Source organism: Lissotriton helveticus, chromosome 1_1, assembly GCF_964261635.1.
Source record: "Lissotriton helveticus chromosome 1_1, aLisHel1.1, whole genome shotgun sequence".
NCBI lineage: Eukaryota > Metazoa > Chordata > Amphibia > Caudata > Salamandridae > Lissotriton > Lissotriton helveticus.
The window spans coordinates 775,348,717-775,370,808 of record NC_136057.1 but is presented as its reverse complement, the minus strand read 5'-3'; the positions used below and the strand labels follow the sequence as shown (position 1 = coordinate 775,370,808).

Genomic DNA, 22,092 nt, shown 5'->3' with positions numbered 1-22,092 from the left:
CCCTCAGTAATCTCTGAGCTGCAGAAGTCATCCGTGCTGTCAGCCCGCATTTGTGGCGAGGAGGCAGTGAAAGCGTCCAGTCACTCGAATGCTTCCATGGAGGGGATCACATCTGCCAGCCATCCGCTGTGGCCGGCTCAGTAATTAATGCTGCCCAGATGATAATGAGTAGGTTGGAGGATTAGGCTGGAAGGGTTCAAGCGATAATCCCATGCCAGGGTGGGGGAGGTGTCAAATTACATCAATATCCATTTTTCCCCACATGAATTAGAAAGCATCCTGTCGGAGACGTGGCATTAAAAAAAGCCAGCTCTTCTTGCTCGTATAAGATGTTTATGAAAAATGTCAAGCATGGAGTTGATGCAGCGTGGTGGACAGTGTTTTTCAATGAAACTCGTTCTCAAAATGGGAGCTTGTGCAGTGTAAGCCCAGCATAGAGTAATGTTTACTCATGTACTTAAGTATAGCATTTGCTTGTTATTGCAGATAAGGTGCGTGTAGTGACGTTGTAGGCCAAAAAATAATTTATTTCGACATGCACATGTTTAAAAAAAAAACAACAATAATTGTAAGCGCTGTCAATGGGGCTGTGTTGGCGACTCGTGTTAGACAGAAGTGTCCGGCTGGCGCTACGCAACACTCACTGAAAGAACATGAGAAGAATGATGTCATAAAGGGATTTATAATTATTTTGTTTTTTTAAAAGTGTGATTAATTTGTAGAGACTGTTCGCTTATGTTGTACTCCCACCAGTGGCTGTGCTTGCGTAGCTCGTGGGGGGTGCAACCCTTCTGTGGAGGTTGCTTGCGCGATGGAGTTATAGGGCTAGAAGGTGGTATACTGTTGAGGACCGTGAATGTGGACCCCCTTGCTAGTGGTACTGCCAGCATATGGTGTGCCCGGGTTCAAAGAGGTAATTAGTGTTGTTGTTTTAGTATTGCAGTTTCACACCGACTCTTGGCCTGTATGCCACCAGACTTGCCGATTCTGAGTAATGTATATTTTTGCCTTATTGATCTTCAAACCTTTCTTCTGTCTGCTGGCATAGCACCGGGGCGTGGCCTAGTTACGTGGAGGTGAATGCCCAGTGAAAGAGCGGCCTTGGAGGGAACATCTTACACCTTTCATGCGAATAAGTACTGCTAGATCGATCTGTTTCCTCGTGGACAAAGGGGGCTTGTTTCCTAGTTAGGGAGCCGGGTCGATTGTATGCAGGGGCATTGTGTGAATGCTCATTCAGCGGTGATTTGCGTAATACTCCGCGTCTGACAGGTTGCTTTATTTGTCGTAGACTGCTGTTTGATAAAGTAAGTCGCCAGTATACAGTCCTATCTGGTTTGCTCTGACAACTGCTGGCTGCTTTTGTTCCCATGGTTACCAGATTACTAATTAAAAAAAAAAAAGCACCAGCGCGTTCAGGGCAGCACAACAGCGACCGGATCTGCCAGGGAATGGTCTAGTCAACGTGGTTTACCTTGCTTATTGAGTGAGGTCTTGCAAATTAGGAACAAAAGACGGTGCTTTAAGGAAATTCAAGGGAGCGGTGCACAGAAATCTTGACTGACTGAGGGCTCCGCACATCTTGGCTGTAGTGTTTTCCTCGCCCTTCCTCAGCAGCAAGTAAGTGTTGAAGCTTAGGTTGGCCCTGTTTTGTTGTTTCCCTTTGTGGGGTGATGCGGTTTAGAATTTGCGGCTGGTATCATATTATGAAATTGTTTCCGTCTCTTCCACCGTGCTTCATTCCTCTCAAGGCAGACAATTATACATCAAAGAAACTGGGGTTGTGGCTTTTGGTTTCCATAATCGGCGGCACCCTCTCCACAGAGTTCACGTTCAATTGTATCTGGGTTATGATTTGGGAGCAGTCTTTGTTTACATTTATTCATGGAAAAACTCAGTTGTGACCTCAATAGAAAGGGGCTTGTCGTCGTCAAGTGACCCCGTCTCCCGTGTGCCATTGTCTACAGGGTAAATCCGAGACGAATGTCTGAATAAATTCCGGGTAGCATTAACACATTGGGTTTCTCAGAAAAGACTGTGTATGGCGTAGACCGCACATTCAGGGGTTTGGAAAACACAGCTAGGTGGATTGTCCGTGACATTCACTGGTTTACTGTTACCAGCTGTTGTTATTTTTGTGATGTGCCATGGCCTGCTGTCAGTTAGTGCCCCTCCTACGTGACACACCTGCTCTTTTTTTCACTTTCAACTCGTGTGAAAAATCTTCTTTTGTAGTGTTATATGTTTAAATCCATTGATATTAAAATCATTTGTTGCTGTATCGATAGTGATAACCTTGGTACCCTTTGAGGATAGCTTGTGTAAAATAGCTGAACATGAAGTAGTAGACACACTTAAGCCTCTTTCTGTAACAAAAAAAGCTGGCGTGAACTACTTTCCTTTGTGCACACTTTCTAACTCCTCTTGGCAGTGTTTGATCCAAGGTTATGTATGAAACCTTATATTTACTATTCCTCCCTACACTACTTGATTGACCTTGTGTGTCTCCATGAGGAGGCGGTACGACTCTGTTGGTAAATCTTCTAATTATGTTATTGAATGATATGTATAGTCATTGGTGGGCATTACCCTGAACTCAGGCTGGGAAAGGTGTTCGGTTTAGTGGTTCTCATTCTATATGGGAACATGCTGTCTTCTAGTATGTTGCAATCTTGTATTGGTACAAAATGGTAATTGTTTTGGCAGTTGTCTGAGCTACCTTTTTTGGATTTTGCTCCTAGACTAGTCGTATTGTTTAGTTTTTACTTCCCTAGACCAATGTGTTTCTTGAAAACAAAGTAAATAACTTATTGTCATTACTACATCTATTTATGGTACCCAAGGCAGAACGCTGAAGTGGTTACATATAGGTTTATTTTTGCAAAGTTGTTTTGTTAGAATTCGGTATATTACACCAGTTTCTGCATCAGTCATGTTTCTAACATTTCGTTTCTGACTTTGCATATACCTATTTGCTTGTTCCTATATAAGTACTAGTCAGTTACTCCAGAACTTCATCTTTGCTGTACTCTAGACATTGTTTCAGGTATGCTGTAGCCTTCGCGATTTTTACTGCTCTTTACACTCTGTAGCTTTCTAATGCAGGGACCTGAGTTTGTGTTAATTTTTGTGTGGATTTGCCTCCTCTTTTTGCAGGGTGTCCATACATTTTAAAGCCCCTGTTTTGTGTACATTAATGGATGGACTTTTAAAAGTACCATTCTACCTTGGACCCTACTATGTGGTATGAGTTCCACTGTTTTCCAATATATTTTATGGTCCGCTTTCTTTCCTCACAATACCTTCCATATTTTCCATCTTCATGTCTGCAGTATGTATGCAGCGTAGTCAGGAGGGGTGCTAATATTATGAATATTTTGTTGGACTGTAGCACACTGCCCAGTCTTGATTTAATGAACACAAGACTCTGTAAAGAATAGAAGGATCACAATATATGACCACTATAAAATGTATTGTTGTCTTTTTAAATGGAAGCTGTTGAAAGTTCTAGTTTTGGTGACCTAGATGCACACATTTCTAATTGCATGTATAGCACTGGAAATGGAAAAAGATGTAATTTGGTGACCTAGAAAATGTGGGGGATAATGGAAGTGGGGGTTTGTTAGGAGATATCGAGTCAGCCACAGTCTGCATTTAATCTGCCACAACCTAGGTATTTTTTAGAAGCTCTTATCCAAAAGAAGTGTTAAAAGAGAAATGCTGTAATTCAACTGTTCGTCTTTAATATATTGGTTACTAAGAGACAAACTCTGCTGTACTTGTCACTTCACTTAATAAAAATGTCCACATCGTGTGGAAACAAACTCGGCCCCGGTTGTGACCAAGCGTAACTATTATTTAGAGTAGCCCAAATGCTGCTTTCTGATTATTATCATCTTTATGTTCAGACCACGTGATTTTGGATCACCTGCCCAAGTGAAACACCAGGTCTGTTTCAAGGCCACTTCGAGGTCCAAGGCCATATTGTACAATTGATAGCTATTTCTGAGCTGGGAAGTAAAGCACACACCACCTGTTCTCTCACTCCTCTCTACAACCATATAAAAGATTGCCTTCCAACATTTGACGGAATGGAGACTTTCTCATTGCTCACGTTTTAGCAAAGGGAGAATGGGGCACAATCTATCAAAGAGTTCTTGTAAAGCTCTACTTGCCTCTCCGAGGGGTCTCCAGGCGTTAGGTCCCGACGTCTTTACTCAAAGAGCCATGTCTTGAGCTTCTTCCTGAATTCTTCAAGTGAAGGAAAGGTGCATAGGTGAAGGGGGAGGTTGTTCCAGGACTTGCCGGCGAGGTAGGAGAAGGAACGACCTCCGCAGCCGTTCCGGCGGATGCAAGGGGTGTGGGCTAGGGAGGTGGAGCGGAGTTCCCTGGTGGATCGATGAAACGTCAGGCGATGGTTGAGGTAGGCTGGCCCGAAGTTGTGGAGGGGCTTGTAGGCGTGTCAGGAGCTTGAAGAGGCACTTTTTTTTAGGAGGTGGTAATAGACTACGGCTGACACAGCGGACTGCATTTGTGGTTTGGTGTTGGGCCCAGCGATGGAACACCACACTAGGACCCTGTTTGGTCTGTTAGCATCTCTCCAAATCTTGCCCCAGAGTCTGGTTCCAGGTCTGACAAACTGCTGGAGCTGGAAGACAGCAGGTTCCCTCTCGCTGTCAGTACTGAGTAGTTAACATGTATAAAACATCTCTGTTTTACAGGTGATTTATTAATTTCTGACGAGGAGGGACACTTGGCCACAAGAGAGTCTAGCTTCTGGCAAGTGTTTGAAGGATTTCCCCAGGTCTTCAGAAAAACAGGTGCATTTTTTAAAATAAAAAAATGTATAAAACAATATGAGATATTTTAGAATTTTCTAAGACCGTATTTTCCCTGTAAATATTTAATGCTGCACCAGAGATTGCATTTTTCATTTTTTAGGCTGTATTTTTGACTCGTCCTAAGTTTAAAGGATTGTTTATTCATATATTGCTGCTCTGACTTGTCATGCCAGAAAGTGAGAGTAATCAATTTGGCAAGCATATTCGAAGCTCCTGATTTTTTTTTAAAGGTAGAATCTCCATATATGGACTACTGACCTTTCTACATGTCCGTTTAGTGCTCTTCTTTTCACATCATCGTTGGACATTTTCTTGTACATGGCCTTAGTGTTGGTAAATGAGACTGTTGTACTATTTCCTCTTTGGTACTGCGATCAACCTTGATACCAGGGGATGCTGCAAAATGGCACCCTGCTGCCATACTCTCCGGCCCCGGCAGGCTTAAGAGTTGGGCTTGAACTGGAGTCCCAGCTTGGTTCTGTGCTTGGCTGCCATTGCTATAAATTCAAGGGACAGTTTGTGATTAAATCACTGCCTATATAGAAGTGCAAGTGTGTATTCAATATCTAACTTAGCATTACATTAAATCTTCGTGCTCGAGTAATTAAAAACGAGTCCAGGCAAGACTGTTAAGTTCTTGTAGATCCTTTTGAAGCTCGCATGTTGTAGTGGAATGACCCCATATGTGGTTGGAATGCAGAGGTGTGCCAGGGTGTTAGGAGAACACCCCACTATTGAGGAAACAGCCTGGTCTTGCCAGCCTGGTTGGATGTCCGATGATCTCCAGTGAAAAGAAGAAACCCTGTTAGAGCTTTACAGTCCAAGTTGTTAAAGCTAGCCCGCCCATCCTGGCCATGACAAAGCGCTGAGTGTATCAGGACTCTCTGTGTGAACGTGATCGTAAAATACAGCCAGGCATGGTCTGGGATATGAAAATCAAGTAGAGTGACTAAGTAGTTTAGCATCAAGAAATCCACATGGTGGTAGTGCGCTTTAGAAATAAGATAATATAAACAGTGGATTAGTTGACTAGTATATGCTCTTGGTAATAGACTAGGCCTCCATTGATGTGTCTGGTAGCAGAAGGCCAAAGTAATGACGACAACGCTAATGAGAGACGTTCCTGCCATTTAATGCCCAACGCATTATCATGTCTGCCTATTACTCCTAGAAAAGAGGAGTCCATTTGAAGAATCTTTGATCATGTTACTTTTTTGTAGGAACCTAACTATTCACCAGGTTGGTTGACGGGCTACTGTAGGGTGTGATCAGTAGAACCTTAGCAACTGTAATGTAAAATATCGTTACTACCAAATTCGGATTCATAACAACTCAGGCTGCTGCTAGACGTAATCAGATCATTGGCGTATGTTTTGCTAAACGTCTGTCATATCACTATGGATAACTAGGTTGTGTAGGTTGCTAGCAGTTGACCCTCTTGGAACTATCCCTACAGTCACACCATTAAATAAAATGTAATTTGGGTACAGAATATATTGTATGCATCATTTGTGGTTTCAGTCATCCAAGGTCACCATGCACAATAAACGTAAAAGATATTACTAGCAAAGGAGTGTTTAGAGTCAGCTGCCCAAAATTAATAGACTTCAACTGTTGTTGGAAATACAATACGCGTGTTCCAAAAGTAACAGAACAATCAAGAACAAAACAAGGTAGTTATTTTCTAAATGCTACTTTGATCCCTGACTTTCAGTTCTCGTCTGATTGAGGAACGCATTTTGACAGTTGAGGAAGCCGAGACATGCTGTTATTAACTGACATTCACAAAGATGGTGCACTTGCTATCATAGTAAACTCATCAAGTGTCCGGGTAAGAAATAAAAAAATAAAAAATTGCGCACTAAAGATCTGGAAAAAAAAAAACCATCCCTGTTACCACCAGAACAGGCCAAACCATACTCCAGTTCAAGAAAGGAGTAAAGGCTACACTCCACAGAACACTACGTAGTGTTCCTGTCCGTTTACTCTCTGTAGCTGCGCCACCCACTCTGTAAATGATCAGTGAATGGTACTTTTTGCCTCTGGCACTGTGCAGCAGTCCACTGCCCCAGGCTTGCTCTGCACTATAAAAAAACTCCTGCATACACAGTTTATAGTTCGCAGTAAAGTCCAAGTCATTTGAATAGAGAAATCCTTTTGTACCCGGACAAATACCTACTCTGTTGGTAGTTCTAGATTTCAAGAGAAGGCGTTCAAGAGCTTAGGGAATCTCCGTTGTAACGAGATTAGCTCTAAAGTTACCTACTACTAAACATTACAATTCCCGTGTCCAGTAATTTGATGTGGTTTATGGTCCATTGTCTTTGGTTTTCATTTATATGTTTATAGGTGGAGTCATTAAGATTGGGTTCTTAAATGGAGTCAAGAATATATTTGTAGTTTGTGCCATGCAGGATGGTACCCTAACTTAAATGAGTGTCCTGTTGAGATCTGGAGCACTTGGGAATCTGCTAAAGCTACAGCTAGATGACTCTGATGGTACTTGCTACCAGGAAAGAGATGTAATGACTAATTGCCAGTCTGTTGGCAGTCTTTGACATTTACTCTGGAATAGCTTTACCATGGGTATCAAATCTATAATTTCTTATGTATCTCTTAGGAAAGCTCTAAAAACCTGTCTCTGTTACGCATTTTCTGTGGACTGCTTTATGATTTTGCTGGATGGTCTATTTTTACCATGGGTTTCTAGCACCAAGATGCCCTTCTTGGGCTAACATGCGCTCTAGAAGTTTCATTCCATTCCATTTTAATTAACTATAACCTAGTAGTAAGTAAGCAACACCTAGCAGCTACAAAGAGGTTTTTTGTGTACGTTCTCGGATGGCTCTAGCTAGGCAAAGGCTGCTTAATTTTCTAAGCTTGCTGCAGATATTACTGATCAGTCAATCATGTTTTGAGCTGTATAAGAGGTTGTTACATGGTTGCCGATATTCACAGTACAGTACACATATGGTTAACTATCAAGGTTGTCAGCAATAGAGTGGGTGGGTGAAATTAGTATCTTGATGTTATATGCTCTGGGCAAAATCTTAAGTGCATAGGACATTTTTTAAATGTATTAGTTTTATCGTTCTGTATGCTTTTAAGAGCCTAACCTGTATGAAGTAGAAATAAATACATACATGGTACATATATTACCAAAATCGCTATATTTTATTGTCTAGTCGATTGGCTTTTTCAATAGAAAATACAATATTATACATAATTATTATACGAACAGTCAGAAGTTTCTACCCCTATTGGTTCCAACGTTCTGACCCACAACAATTCTAAAATCGAAGCCAGAGTTATTGTTCCAACTTTAAGAAGCTGACAGGGCAGCTGCTGGCACCATGGGTATATTGACACTGAACCTCACCTGGTCAAAGGTCATTTTGTGGTAGAAGACTACATTAAGATGTACTGGCCCAGTAAAGGTGTTGTGATGCAGACATAGACACCATGAGGCATAGTTCTTGGATCTAATCTGAATATGAATTATTGGCCTTTTGATGACAGTATATTTTTAGGAAAGTCTTTCACAGGTGAGGAACACACTGTTTGGCGGCCTGTCCTGCTTTCTATGAAGTGAACATAATTAGACCTCCCATCAATAGTGAGTTGGCAACTGTTAGAACTGGCTATTTCTGGTAGGCTAAGGCTGACGCCAAAGCCAGGCAGAAACCACCATTCTAGTCAGGGCAAGGAAGTCACACGCCAAGATAACCCCTGCTCACCCCCTTGGTAGCTTGGCACGAGCAGTAAGGCTAAACTCTGAGGCAATGTGTAAAGCATTTGCGCCAGCATACAACAGCAACAACATCCTAGGCACACCACAAAAGGAACTCCACACAAGGTTATATTAAAATAACTTTTGTATTGTCAAAACACATCAGATAAAAATCACACATGTACATTGTGCCAACTGGCACGGGCAGTATTCATAAGGGATTATTTACAGGACATGGCCACATGGGCCACTGTCAGCATCAACACTTTTAGAAATAGAAATACTGTCAGAAATTAGAATAAGTATATAAAATCACTGTAGCACAAAGTATCAGTTATAAATCACATCCAGTAACTACTGGGGACAGGTAAGTACCACCTACGCAACCCTAACCACCTTAGGAGAATGTCACACAGGGGACCAGGACCTCACTAGGATCACCTGTACTAAAAAGAACAACCACCTAAGTATCACACAGCATTTAGGGGTCTAGGAAAGAACACCTTACCCATGATGCCTAAATATACATTCAGAGGAGTAGTAAAGGGAAAACACATGATGCATAAACCTACACATTCAGCGGTGTTAAGAACAAAGCACATGATGCAATAAAATACATTCAGAGGTACAGCGCAAGAAGACACATGATGCCTAAAACATTCCGAGGTGCAGCGCAGGGAAAGAAAGACACATGATGCATAGAAACATTCAGAGGTGTAATACCCATTCAACTGCGCAAAACTTACATAAGCCACCACCTGTGGCAGTCCCTAGGCCAACTGGCCTTGTTGGGGCTAGGACGCCCTGAGTCTCAATGTCAGGGGCCTAAACGGTGCAGGTGCCCACTACTTGCTGGGCACCTGGGAACATCCCAGACCTAAACGGTGCAGCTGCCCACTAATTGCTGGGCAGCTGGGGAACTTCAAAACTGCGCCAGGGCCCTCACTGACCCTTAGGCACAAACTGCGCCAACTGTTGGAGCCACACAGGCTCTGAACTCACTCTACACATGTTGGAGCCACACAGGCTCTGGCATAACACGTGCCCCCGGGGAGCACACTGGCTCCTAAAACAATTATGCCCCTTGTCAACCAGGCATCGGCATCACTGGCCGTGGGGACCCCCACTGGGGCTCTTAAACAGCAAACAACAAAATGTGTCCCAGCGTTGGAGTCCACCCTCTGGGGACTCGTGAGCAACAGACTGGCCCTCGAGCCTCTCAGGGCTCTAAATATACTGAAATACGTCCTTAGTAACGGACAGCAATGCGGGCCCTCAAGAGCCCCTCGCGGGCTCCTCAACAAATGGTGCCCTGAGCCTCTCGGGCTTTGTAACCACGGTGGGGCGGCCCACTGCCATCGGGGCCGCCCTGCCTCAGTGCCTCAAAGCGGCACTAACATCAGCGTCGCGGAGCCCCCCGAGCCCTTCCTACTCACCGGGCTGTCCTTCGGCGGGGGCTCTGTGGCTCTCTCTCTTAGCGGCGAGCAGCGCGGAGGGGCAGGCACCGGCATGGCGCCTCCCGCCCCCTCGCAGGACGACAGGCTTCACGTCTTCTCCCGGGGCTCCCTCAGCACACGGGAGCCCCAGCAGCAGGTCACGCTTCTCCTCGGCGCAGCAGCTCCGCCTCTTCTCTCACGGCACGGGAGCCCCGCAGCGGCCATCAACACTCCTCGCCTCTCTTCATCCGACGGGGCACCCAATCAGTGCTCGGCGGCCGGCGGGACTTCCTTTTTCAAACCGGAAGTCCCGCCCGGAGTCAGGCGCAATGCCGCCTGACTTCCTGTTTTCAGCCCGGCCGCGGCGGTGATTCTCGGGGGCAAACCGAGGGGTGGGCACCCTCGAGATTCAAATAAAACATACGAGCGAGGTGGGCACTCGCAAAGGGGGCCAATAAACGGTAGAATACCGTAACAATAAAAATAAAGTGCACACGAAACACTCGGGCCACCCAAAGGGCAGGAGCGCTTCCCCCACGGGATAACCACAGCGCTCTGCCAGAAATCAGGATGAAAACGCCCAAGCCCAAAAATAAGGAGCAGGAAGGCTGTAATGAAGCCTTGGCAAAACCAAAGCCATCCAAAAAGGTATCTGCAGTCCTGGAGATTTAAGGATGGAGCAACAGAGCTCCCAGCAAGGAAAATGCAGCTTCTCCGTGCTGCAAAAGGTCCCAGAGATTCCCAGGGGGCAAAGCCAAGTCCCCCCCCATCAGCCCAAGCAAGGCAGAGGGGTCCCCCAAGAGTCCAGGAAAGTCCATCAGGTGTCCAGGGGCTGGGCAGGGCCCAGGGATTCCCCTGAGCCCAAGCAGCAGCACGCCCCTGGCAGATTCAAGTCCAAAAACAAGAACATTTTGGAAGGGGACACAGCCCCTTCTTATACACAGAAAAGTCTTTGTGCAGGCAGTGTGAGAACCAGCTAGAACTGGTTATAGGGAAGTCCTTCCAGTATCAGGGACAGAGGTGACAGTCGCCCAGCGGGGAGGTGGAGCCAGCATTGTGGTCAGGCAGGCACAGCCCTTCACTATCAGGTGCTATCTCCTCCCACTTCCTTGGCAGCAGATGCTGCCTTTCATCCACGGGCTGACTCAGACAACCTCCTGGGGGCTCTGCAGCCCCTGTCACACTCAAACCAGACAGTCAATCCACAAGCAGGCCCAGGCACTCCTGGGCCAGGCTCACCAGCCAATCACGTGCCAGCAGACTCACTACACAAATATGCCAACTTCTAAAAGTGGCACTTCTAGACTAGACACAACCATGCCGCATACACCATTACGCAGCATTCAATCTCACAAGTTCACACATATCAAACTCGACCCTGCACTCCCCACACATCAGGAACTACCATGGGCAAACACATTCCCCATTCATTCCTATGGGAGGGCAGGTCACTCACCATACATACACAGAGAGCACACGTACTTTACACTGTATCACAGTGAAAAAGTGCGCAGAGGCCTAAAACCATCAACACTAGGTCCCAGAAACAGGCTAGGAAAAAGCAAAAAAGTTTCGGGGTAAACCTGCCAAAAGGGCCAGGTCCAACAGCAACATTAATATTCAAGGGACGTACTTAGCTATGCCCCATGGTAGGTCATTTTTGTCACTCTAATCTTACTTCTGAGGGAAAGAATACAGAGTGAATAGCTGAATCAACTGTGGTTTTTAGCCCATGGCTGTAAGTTCTCTGCAATTTCCTTGTCAGATAAAATAACTTACAATGCCTTGGGTGTGGTTGCTAAAAATAGTTCAAGGGCAAGGGAACAGCTAATATCTAAAACTATTTCCAAAACGCTAGTTAGCCAACTAAATGTGACTCTAATGAACAGAAACGGCTTCTAAACAACCTCCAATTCCCGATGAAGAAATGTAGATTAAGGTGCTGTGCTTTAACATGATAGGACTTGCTATAACTCTGGTGATTAGTCTGGCCTAGCTGAGGGATTTGCATTTTGTTAGTGTAGACATCCTTTTATGGCAACCATCTCGTCAGTTCTATTACTAACAATGTGGTGATACAGTTGAGTACAAGCAGATTGTCAGCTGTTAATCATCCCTTCTGCAAAGTAACAGGTTGTACCTACATTTCCCATGATTCATTTCTTCATGTTTAATTTTGGAGGTCCTAGAGCAGTGGTCTTCAAACTTCTTAATGCTGCCCCCCTGTAAAAACAAAAAAAATCCTCGTGCCCCCTTCAATTGTTTCACAATTATTCTGCTAAATTGGCAATGTTTAAATAGGTCTAAACATATTTAAACATTGCAGTTAAGCTCTGTTACCACTTTTTACACATACTCAGAGTCAGGATATAAATGACAAAAGTTGTTTGTTATGGCCCATTACGAGGTGGCTTACTGCTGCTCATGTTTTTAACACTTAAATCAATGTATAATGTTTCTCTTGGCCAGAGACTGGCGCCCTCCCTGAGATCACTTAAGACCCCCCCCCTCCACCCCCAGGGGGGCCCACACCCCCAGTTTGAAGACCCCTGTCCTAGAGCATTGTTTTAAGAATGTGAATCATTGGGTGGGATGAACCTATCTGTACAAATTAAACCTTCAAGTTGATACTAGGCACTCCTTATTGGAGTACTTTGAACTAAGGGAGTGGGTGTGGTGTTTGGATCTCAGTGATGTTTATTTCATACATCTCTTCAGCCCTCTTACCTGAAGAAGCCAATATTTCTGGTCAGACATTCTCCATACATGTTTCATGCCTTGCTGGCCAATCTCAAGCCTGCTTAAAATGTTCTCATTTTACTCACCAAGTCTCTGCTACAACAGCAGCTCATTTCAAGGAGGGGGCCTTGCCAACTGCTTAGTGACTCATCTCAGAGCTTTCTAGCCCACTTTGATTCCCCAATGGTGACAGAAGACACTACAGAAACACTTCACTGACTTCTTCTCATGTCTCTGCTAGCAGCATCTACTGCAAAACATTCCCTTTGCCTCCCTCTTGTCCATCTGATGATCATAGTAGATGCATCAAAGCAGGGGATGTGTGGCTGAAGGGCATCCTTTTTGCAATCAAAGCAATACTTAATTTCATGTGGAGAAAGAAGTACTGGTCATAGTAGGCAAGCATCACATACACATTTCACATACATTTGTAAGCAAGAATTGTATTCTTGCTCTTATGTATTGTTAGTGGTCCATGACAATGGGCTGTTGCTAATATGAATTTACATACAGTAGTCAATCTTTTGTTTTTTTTGATAATCAACTTTATTCAGCATTTTAAAACAGCAAGGAAATTTCATTGGCAGCAGCTCATAAATCAACAGGTAAAATGAGTTAAATTCAGTATTACATCCGGGTAGGATCAATCCATTCCAGTCCGACACTTTGCGTAATAGTAACAACTATGAAGACAGTGAGTATATCTGGGTTCACGGCGGGATCATGTTGAACCATTTACCCCATATTTTAGGGAACAGTTCTGGAGAGCCTCGGGATTCGAATAGAGCCTCCTCTTGGGCCCCGCACCATTCCAACCCCCAGTAGTCAACCATTTTAAGTGACAAACAGCTGTGGGCCATCTGAGAAAACACACCAGAGTTCTCCTGCTGAGAATATGAAATCCTTGGAAGAAGACCACTTCATTCTAAATGTGGCGTGCCTATGCCCTGACTTCTGGGAACCAGTGGAAAAAATAAGTGGTGCATGTACGCAGTTTTGGAAGTGCCTCTTTGGTCGCTTAGAAGGCAATGTACCTTTTCTAAATTTCTTGTGGCTGAAATTGAGCTCTAGAAATGTGGACGAAACATTGACCTTTGATCTTTTGTCCACGTTGGATTTAGTTTGCAGATCGCCTTTGCCTTCTTAAAAGTGGTCTCCAAGGTCGTGCCTGTCTCCACAGAGTGCTCTTCTAACCGAGGCAGAGCTCGGTGATGCTGCGGTCATGTTGCCTGTTGTAGAAGATGCTGAAAAAAACATCATCCAGTAGATTGTACACGAAGTACAGGAGATTATGTATAGTGCCGGAACAGAGGCTTGTAAATGACCTTGTCTGATTGGTGTTGTCTTTCATTTTACGTTAAAAATTATTTTACTATTATTTGACTACCTTTAAACTGGAAGTGAATCCTGTCCTAACTAAGACCATAGCGTGCCTCTGTTCATACTAACAGACGAGGCCAGCTAGATAGTGAACTTAGTGAAGGAGGTATTTTTAAGATGCTTGCCATAGATGTATGAGGGGGCAGTGGCGTCACTAGGGGGGTTCGGGGGGTGCGGACCGCACCGGGTGACACCCTCACATGGGGGTGACACCATCTGGTTGCCCCCCCCCCCCAGCAGGCCTCTGTACATGGCACCCCCTGCACCGCACCCGAAGGCCTCGGAGAGACTCGATCCGCTTTAAAAACAAAAGCGAACAGAGATATTTTCTCACCTATTTGAATTAAAATGTTCTCATTAGTTAAAGTTTGAAAAGTGTAGTAATGAGGGGCCCCCGCCATTTATATGGAAAAAGACACGGTGCTAAAGAGGGGGGGCCGGGGAGGGGGGGTATTAACCGCTTGGAAATTAGCTTTTACTTTAGCTGTTTCATATCGTAAAATTCTCACGTCTACCAACTCGCTGGTGCCTTGTACACAGATTTCTTTTTGCATTTTGAAAAGCTTTAAAAGAGAAACGACATGAAAGCGGCAGAGAGTGTAAAAGGGGGGGGGGGTCCTGCCCCCCACCCTGTTTAATGTGCGAGAGAGAGGGAGCTAGAGGGAGTAAGAAGACAGAGAGAGAGAGAGTTAGAGTGAGAAAGACAGAGAGAGAGGGAGCTAGAGTGAGAAAGACAGAGAGAGAGGGAGACAGAGGTAGCTAGAGGAAGTAAGACCGAGAGAGAGAGAGGGAGCTAGACAGAGAGAGGGAGCTAGGGGGAGTACGATAGAGAGAGAGGGAGCTAGAGGGAGCAAGACAGAGAGACAGGGAGCTAGAGGGAATAAGAGAGAGGGAGCTAGAGGGAGCAAGAGAGAGAGGGCGCTAGAGGGAGTAAGACAGAGAGAGAGGGAGCTAGAGGGAGTAAGACAGAGAGAGAGGGAGACAGAGGGAGTCAGAGGGAGCAAGACAGAGAGAGAGAGGGCTAGACAGAGAGAGCGAGCTAGAGGGAGTAAGATAGAGAGAGAGGGAGCTAAACGGAGTAAGACAGAGAGAGAGGGAGCTAGAGGGAGTAAGAGAGAGAAAGGGAGCTAGAGGGAGGAAGACAGAGAGAGGAGCTAGAGGGAGTATGACAGAGGGAGCTAGAGGGAGTAAGACAGAGATAGAGGGAGCTAGAGGGAGTAAGACAGAGAGAGAGGGAGCTAGAGGGAGTAAGACAGAGAGAGAGGGAGCTAGAGGGAGCTAGACAGAGAGAGGGAGCTAGAGGGAGTAAGACAGAGAGAGAGGGAATCAGAGGGAGCAAGACAGAGAGAGAGGGGGCTAGACAGAGAGAGCGAGCTAGAGGGAGTAAGAGAGAGAAAGGGAGCTAGAGGGAGGAAGACAGAGAGAGGAGCTAGAGGGAGTATGACAGAGAGAGAGGGAGCTAGAGGGAGTAAGACAGAGATAGAGGGAGCTAGAGGGAGTAAGACCGAGAAAGAGGGAGCTAGAGGGAGTAAGACCAAGAGAGAGGGAGACAGAGGGAGCTAGACAGAGAGAGCGAGCTAGAGGGAGTAAGATAGAGAGAGAGGGAGCTAAAGGGAGTAAGACGGAGAGAGAGGGAGCTAGAGGGAGTAAGAGAGAGAAAGGGAGCTAGAGGGAGGAAGACAGAGAGAGGAGCTAGAGGGAGTACGACAGAGAGAGAGGGAGCTAGAGGGAGTAAGACAGAGAGAGAGGGAGCTAGAGGGAGTAAGACAGAGAGAGAGGGAGCTAGAGGGAGTAAGACCGAGAGAGAAGGAGACAGAGGGAGCAAGAGAGAGGGAGCTAGAGGGAGCTAGACAGAGAGAGGGAGCTAGAGGGAGTAAGACAGAGAGAGGGAGCTAGAGAGAGTAAGACAGCGAGAGAGGGAGCTAGACAGAGAGAGGGAGCTAGAGGGAGTAAGATAGGGAGAGAGGGAGCTACAGGGAGCTAGAGCGAGCAAGACAGAGAGAGAGGGAGCTAGAGGGAGTAAGAGAGGGAGAGGGAGCTAGAGGGAGCAAGACAGAGAGAGGGAGCTAGAGGGACCAAGCCGGAGAGAGAGGGAGCTAGAGGGAGCTAGAGGGAGTAAGACAGAGAGAGAGGGAGTCAGAGGGAGCAAGACAGAGAGAGAGGGAGCTAGAGAGAGTAAGACAGAGAGAGAGGGAGCTAGAGAGAGTAAGACAGAGAGGGAGCTAGAGGGAGTAAGAGAGAGGGAGCTAGAGGGAGTAAGACAGAGAGAGAGGGAGCTATAGGGAGTAAGACAGAGAGAGAGGGAGCTAGAGGGAGTAAGACAGAGAGGGAGACAGAGGGAGTAAGACAGGGAGAGGGAGCTAGACAGAGAGAGGGAGCTATAGGGATTAAGATAGAGAGAGAGGGAGCAAGACAGAGGGAGAGGGAGCTAAAGGGAGTAAGAGAGAGGGAGCTAGAGGGAGCTAGACAGAGAGATGGAGCTAGAGGGAGTAAGACAGAGAGAGAGGGAGCTAGAGGGAGTAAGACAGAGAGAGGGAGACAGAGGGAGCTAGAGGGAGCAAGACAGAGAGAGAGGGAGCTAGAAGGAGTAAGAGAGGGAGAGAGGGAGCTAGAGGGAGCAAGACAGAGAGAGGGAGCTAGAGGGAGTAAGGCAGAGAGAGAGGGGGCTAGAGGGAGTAAGGCAGAGAGAGAGGGAGCTAGAGGGAGTAAGACAGAGAGAGAGGGAGACAGAGGGAGCTAGAGGGAGTAAGACAGAGAGAGGGAGCTAGACAAAGAGAGGGAGTAAGACAGTACCTAGCACCGTAGATTTCCGACAGAGGTGGTCCATGCGGTAAGTCGTGAGGGGGTGACACCATGAGTTACCCGCACCGGGTGACACCAACCCCAGTGACGCCACTGAGCCTATGGCCCCTATAGACACAGCACTACTGTTACACTACAACACAGTTTAGCACACTTAGCTTGGTGCCCAGAGGGTCGCAGACTTCTACAGCTAGTACCATTCTTTGCTCATGCACCAGTGGAGCAGGCTAGGGTGATGCACGTGGTACCAAGAGTTGAGACAAAACATTGCCTCCAGTTCCTTAAGAGATATTTATTGAAGAGACCATCAACTCGAGATGCTTAACTACGGGGGGTTGTGTGCCGCTCCACCATGATAAACCTAGTGCAGCAGATAACCTGCAGTACTTGCACTGTATTTCCAGTCATGAATTCTGGCTAGTGGTGAAACAAGGAGATTTTGTTTCATAAGCTGTTCCCTGCCAACCATAGTGAGATGCGTTACTAGTTTAATGTGAATGACCGCAAAATAACATTCAGAAACAATGTTGACCTTTTAGTGTTCATTATCATGAAATGAGCATTGGCAAAGTCCACAGATCTCGCCTTTACGTTTTTTAGCCATGACTAAATGTTAGAAATAAATCCCTGACACGGCCAGCACTGTTTGAATCATAATGCTTTTTTAGGTCTCGGCTGCACGCGCGGAAGCGCGTGTCCGCCGACAGCCTATTGTTGCCGTGTCTCCTTTCCAGGAGACACTGCTGGCCGCGCGCATCGCCTTGGAGGCGATTTCAAACGAGCACGCGCACTCTCACACACACACACACACACACACACAGAAGCGCCCATGCACGCACGCACGCACATACAGCCTCCCACATACACAGACACACGAGTGCTGCCCCCCTCGCCCGCACACCGCACACCGCACCCCCCAGCCCTTTCTAACTTACCGGGGCAATCTCGGGGGACTCCGCCGCTGCAGCTCTTGCCAGCTCCTTTCACGGGGCTCCCTCTTGGTCAAGGGAGCCCCGCAACAGTCGCCTAACCTCCTGCTGGCGGGCCCGGGGTTCTCCACTGCTCACAGGAGCCCCGGGCCGCGATACGCATGCCTCCTCTTCCGGTCCTGACGCGGCCCCGCCCCCGTCACAGGCGACATTGCCTGACTTCCGGTGGGGAAAGCGAAAGCGATCGGAGCCGGTCGCGCGCGGTTTTATATGTAAAGCAGACTTCTCACAACTCTGTATTAATATATTTCTGCTTTGTCTACGGCGGTGCGAACAAATAATATTAAGCATTATCATTTCATTACAAAGAACTTGGTCACAAAATAATGTTAAAAGCTCTAAATTAAATGCTGCGAGACCTATTGCATTGTAAATGCTTGTTTCTCTCCTTTGTGCGGGTGGGGAGGGGGGAGTGTAACAGCATGGACAGCAAGGGGCAGGGTGGGAGGTAAGGGGCACATGGACAAAAATGGGGATAATAACGAGACAGGAAAAAAAGCACTACGATGCACATTTTCTTTTCGTGTGACGGATGGGGAGAAACTGATGATGGGAGGGAAGGGTGGTAGGAAATAAGCAACATACCAATGGGTGAGTTGGGTGTGGGAGGGAATAAGCAACACGTACAGCAGGAGGGTGGTGGGTGAGAGGGAAGAAGCAACATGTAAGCAAAGAGCAGACTAGTGCCTCAATCGCAGGGGCAGCAGCGGAAGGACCCCAACTAATGAAGACAAAAACCAGTACGTGGTACCATGCTCCACATGAGAGAAGAGGAAGTGAAGCCGGCACTCTATGATCAATTGCGAGGCAGCAATGAGTGATACTGAATCCAACGAATGGAAAGCAGTGTGCAGGCTCAAAGCCACTTGTAGAACATATCTAATGCAAGCTAGATAGAATGCATGCGCTACCACAGGCAAGACCTGAAAAGAAGCACCTTACGGTGCACGCCTCTTTTTTATTGTAAGATTAATTTAGATTTTCATGTGTGCATCGTCAATTGTATTGACGTTAAAAACGATTCGACCGCTATAAACCGAAATAAGCAAAGGAAAAGGTCTGAAAAAATACCTTTTCCTTGTTTAGAGATGGTATGCTTGGGTGGAGTAAAAATCGAAATATCCAATACTTTAAACGATTTTCTTAAGTCCGAGTAGGTAATAATGTGGTTCTTTCAGAATGTTTGGAATGTTTTACTGCTTTCCCCCAGGCTTGTGCAAAGACAGATCGGGTTGCTGTCTAAACAGCCTATTACAGCAATTAAAGCGAGTTTTCTTTTCAAAATGCATTTTTTCCTATGTTATTATCTTTCTCGCTGGACCGCTTAGTAAAGAGAACTACATTCTTTTTCTGACTGATTTTGAGATTTGGCATTTGTTTCATAGTTACATGCACACAGTACTCAGTGAGCGCACCACAGATACTTTGAATATTAAATATCCTCTGCCTTCCTTGTTAATCTCATCTGTAAAGAATTTCAGGCAGCAGACTTTATTTTAAAGGGAATCTATATATGTAGGTGACCCTTTCAAGACGACTTCGCATTCAAGTATGTTAATAACAATCTAACGCTTCAATTTTTGTAATCAGGGATATTATTTGTTGTGGGTGCTTTTTAGAGTTTAAGGAGAGTCTAATATATCAATATTTAGAGACCTGGAAATTTCAGAGAACTGTTTATACTTGAACCTATATGTTCATGTTCATGTTTTTGCGTAGGTTTTTGCATACAAGTAAAAATAAAACTTGGTTTACAGTACTCTACTCCACTGTGGACTACTCTAAATACGCCTCAGGACTCCAAAACCTGCTGACCATTTCTTAAAATGTTTGTAAACATCCGTAGTATAGCACTCACAGTATTTTATGGGGTATTCAGGACGAATTAAAACGCTAGTTTGTCTGCTTTCCTCCTAGAAATGACTAAAAGTTCCCCTGAACCAACTCTCAAGGTGTTTGCTGGGTGTGTGTGTCAGCAGCCTAGTTTATCACATTTGGCATATTTATAGTTACTAAAAGCAAACTACCTTTCACGCTGGAAATTTTATTTAAGAAATGTGAATATTAAATGTATAATATGTAAGTGAAGGTTATTTTTTTTTTACCATGTAAATTGCCTTTTAGCACTCACTCGAGGGGTGTTCAAGGGCTTCGAGTTGGGTACTTCACAAACATAGGTTACTGAATTAAAGATTCCTGATATAAAATACCTTGCACTTTAAATTTCATATGAGCAAAATACAGACAAACGTATATTTGTAGCGGAACATTTTGTTTCTTCCATTGGACTTGTTTTTGAGATTGCCTTCCCACAAGGACTCATATATTTTTTTTTTTTACCAAAACGAGCTCAATCGCACCAAATAAAATGTAGTCCTTGTCCAAATATTTGTCTGGAAATTCCCTAGCCATTCTTGATTAGAAAGTCTGTTCTGCGTTCCAAGAGAAGTTGTAGTCTAACCTTCCATCTTCGCTATGCACTCTGTGATGGTTGAGCAGAACTATCCCTTTCGATTTGCATCCTTAAAACGAATCGAGTAACTAGGACTCCCTCCATGGAAGTTTAGTTAGAAAGGCTACTTTCTGAGAAAATGTGGCAAAAGCAGCGGCTAGTGGTGCACCTTACAGGTCAACATTTGCATAGTTTTGTTAAGACATAGTTCTGCTCTAATACGGAGTACCAGCTAGCCTGTATAAGGTGGGAATTGCATCCTCCCAAGCAAACTTTGAAAACATAGTGTCAATAAAATGCCTTTCTTAGTACATTATCCATAATTATTTCCTAAAAATGTATAGGAATTATATACAGACCAAAATTCAGCTGATACAATTTCACATAACCTATCAGTTTTACGAATTCTACAGTCTTCCTTTTAATTTCCCCATCCTTCTTCTTAAACAACATTCTCAGTCTTCCTTTGTGACTAAGAATATACTTAAAAGGAGCTAGTCATAAAAAGTTAATGATGTATTCGTATTACAATTTCAAACATCAGGCAGTTTATCTAGGTACACCTTATAGTCTCACAGAAAAGTGTTACTGCTCAGGTTACAGGCACCTTACAGGTTCACACATAAAACCTGATAAACTAGTCTTACAGGCTGAGGTCTCAGAAAACAGGTGTGATCATTAAAAATAAAAACAATTATTATAGCAGATTCTGTAATGCCTCCACATGAGTCTTACATAGCATGTAAATACCCCCTTGCAACAATAAACAGTTGGCATTAAGTCTATTATACTCAGCCTGAATTATCACACTATTCTATGCCAGAGATGCCCATAATGTTCCAGAATACACTGCCAAGATTCCAGGGATGGTCACATCGATCCTAAGCACACCTACAGTATGTTAAGAGTGGATGCTACTATTCCTGTGGCTCCTTTCTTTGTAGTGGGCCCCATCCTTTCCAGTCATGCCCATGTTATGCCGAGAACGACTACCATTGTGCCAGGTCCAGCATTTTCCGCAGCGTGTGTACCATTACCCCAAGGACTTCCATAATAAGAATGCCCACCATTACACTAAAATCTCCTTTGTACAAGGGATTGGCTTTGTAATGCCAGAGATGCTCGCAATGTGCTAAGAATTATTACATTATGCCCAGGCCTGCATTCTTTCCAGGGTGGACCCCATTATGCCAAAGATATCCTCAGTATGACACTAAGTGACACCATTATACCTTCCCAGGCTAGATGTGCCCCTTGCATGCTTGGAGGAACATAAATACAATGAGTGGCTCAAGATGCCAGAGTTTGGTGATGGTTACAGATTGACACTTACAGGTTGGAGACAGACACCACAGCTGACACATTCTTACCGACATATGGGTAAACCCACACAGATACACCTCACACCCCAGTCTCCACCCAGTAGCAGTCGAGACTGTTGTTTTTTTATTACTTACCATATCTTTTTTTTAGTTTTATATAGCGGAGTCTTGACCCAAAGGTATAAGAGCACTTTAAACGAGCACCAGTTGCATTAGAGACACAGATTCATTTTGTTAGGCACGGGGAGATTACGTGATTTGCCCAGAATCTCAGGTTGTTGAGCATCCCTGCTGAGCCACAAACCCGGCTCCCCAGCTTCAATGTCGACCGCCCTATCTGCTGCTGTACTTATCCTCTGACTTTTGCATTGTGCCACCATTGCACTCCTTTGGGTCCAGCA

General features: G+C 45.2%; 1 protein-coding gene across 7 annotated transcripts in view; it reads left to right on the top strand.

Annotated features, from left to right (window-relative positions):
- ST7 (suppression of tumorigenicity 7) overlaps positions 1 to 22,092 on the top strand; it is a 606,638-nt gene that overhangs the window by 146,801 nt on the left and 437,745 nt on the right. The window contains exon 1 of one of the 7 annotated variants that reach the window (XM_078674352.1): positions 20 to 168. The exons of 5 other annotated variants lie outside the window; for them this stretch is intronic. In XM_078674352.1, coding sequence (XP_078530478.1) covers positions 159 to 168 — 10 coding nt within the window. In that variant the 5' untranslated portion in view covers positions 20 to 158. Of the gene's footprint in view, positions 1 to 19; positions 169 to 1,473; positions 1,621 to 22,092 lie in introns of those variants that run through there. One more of the 7 variants, XM_078674350.1, reaches the window with a different exon arrangement.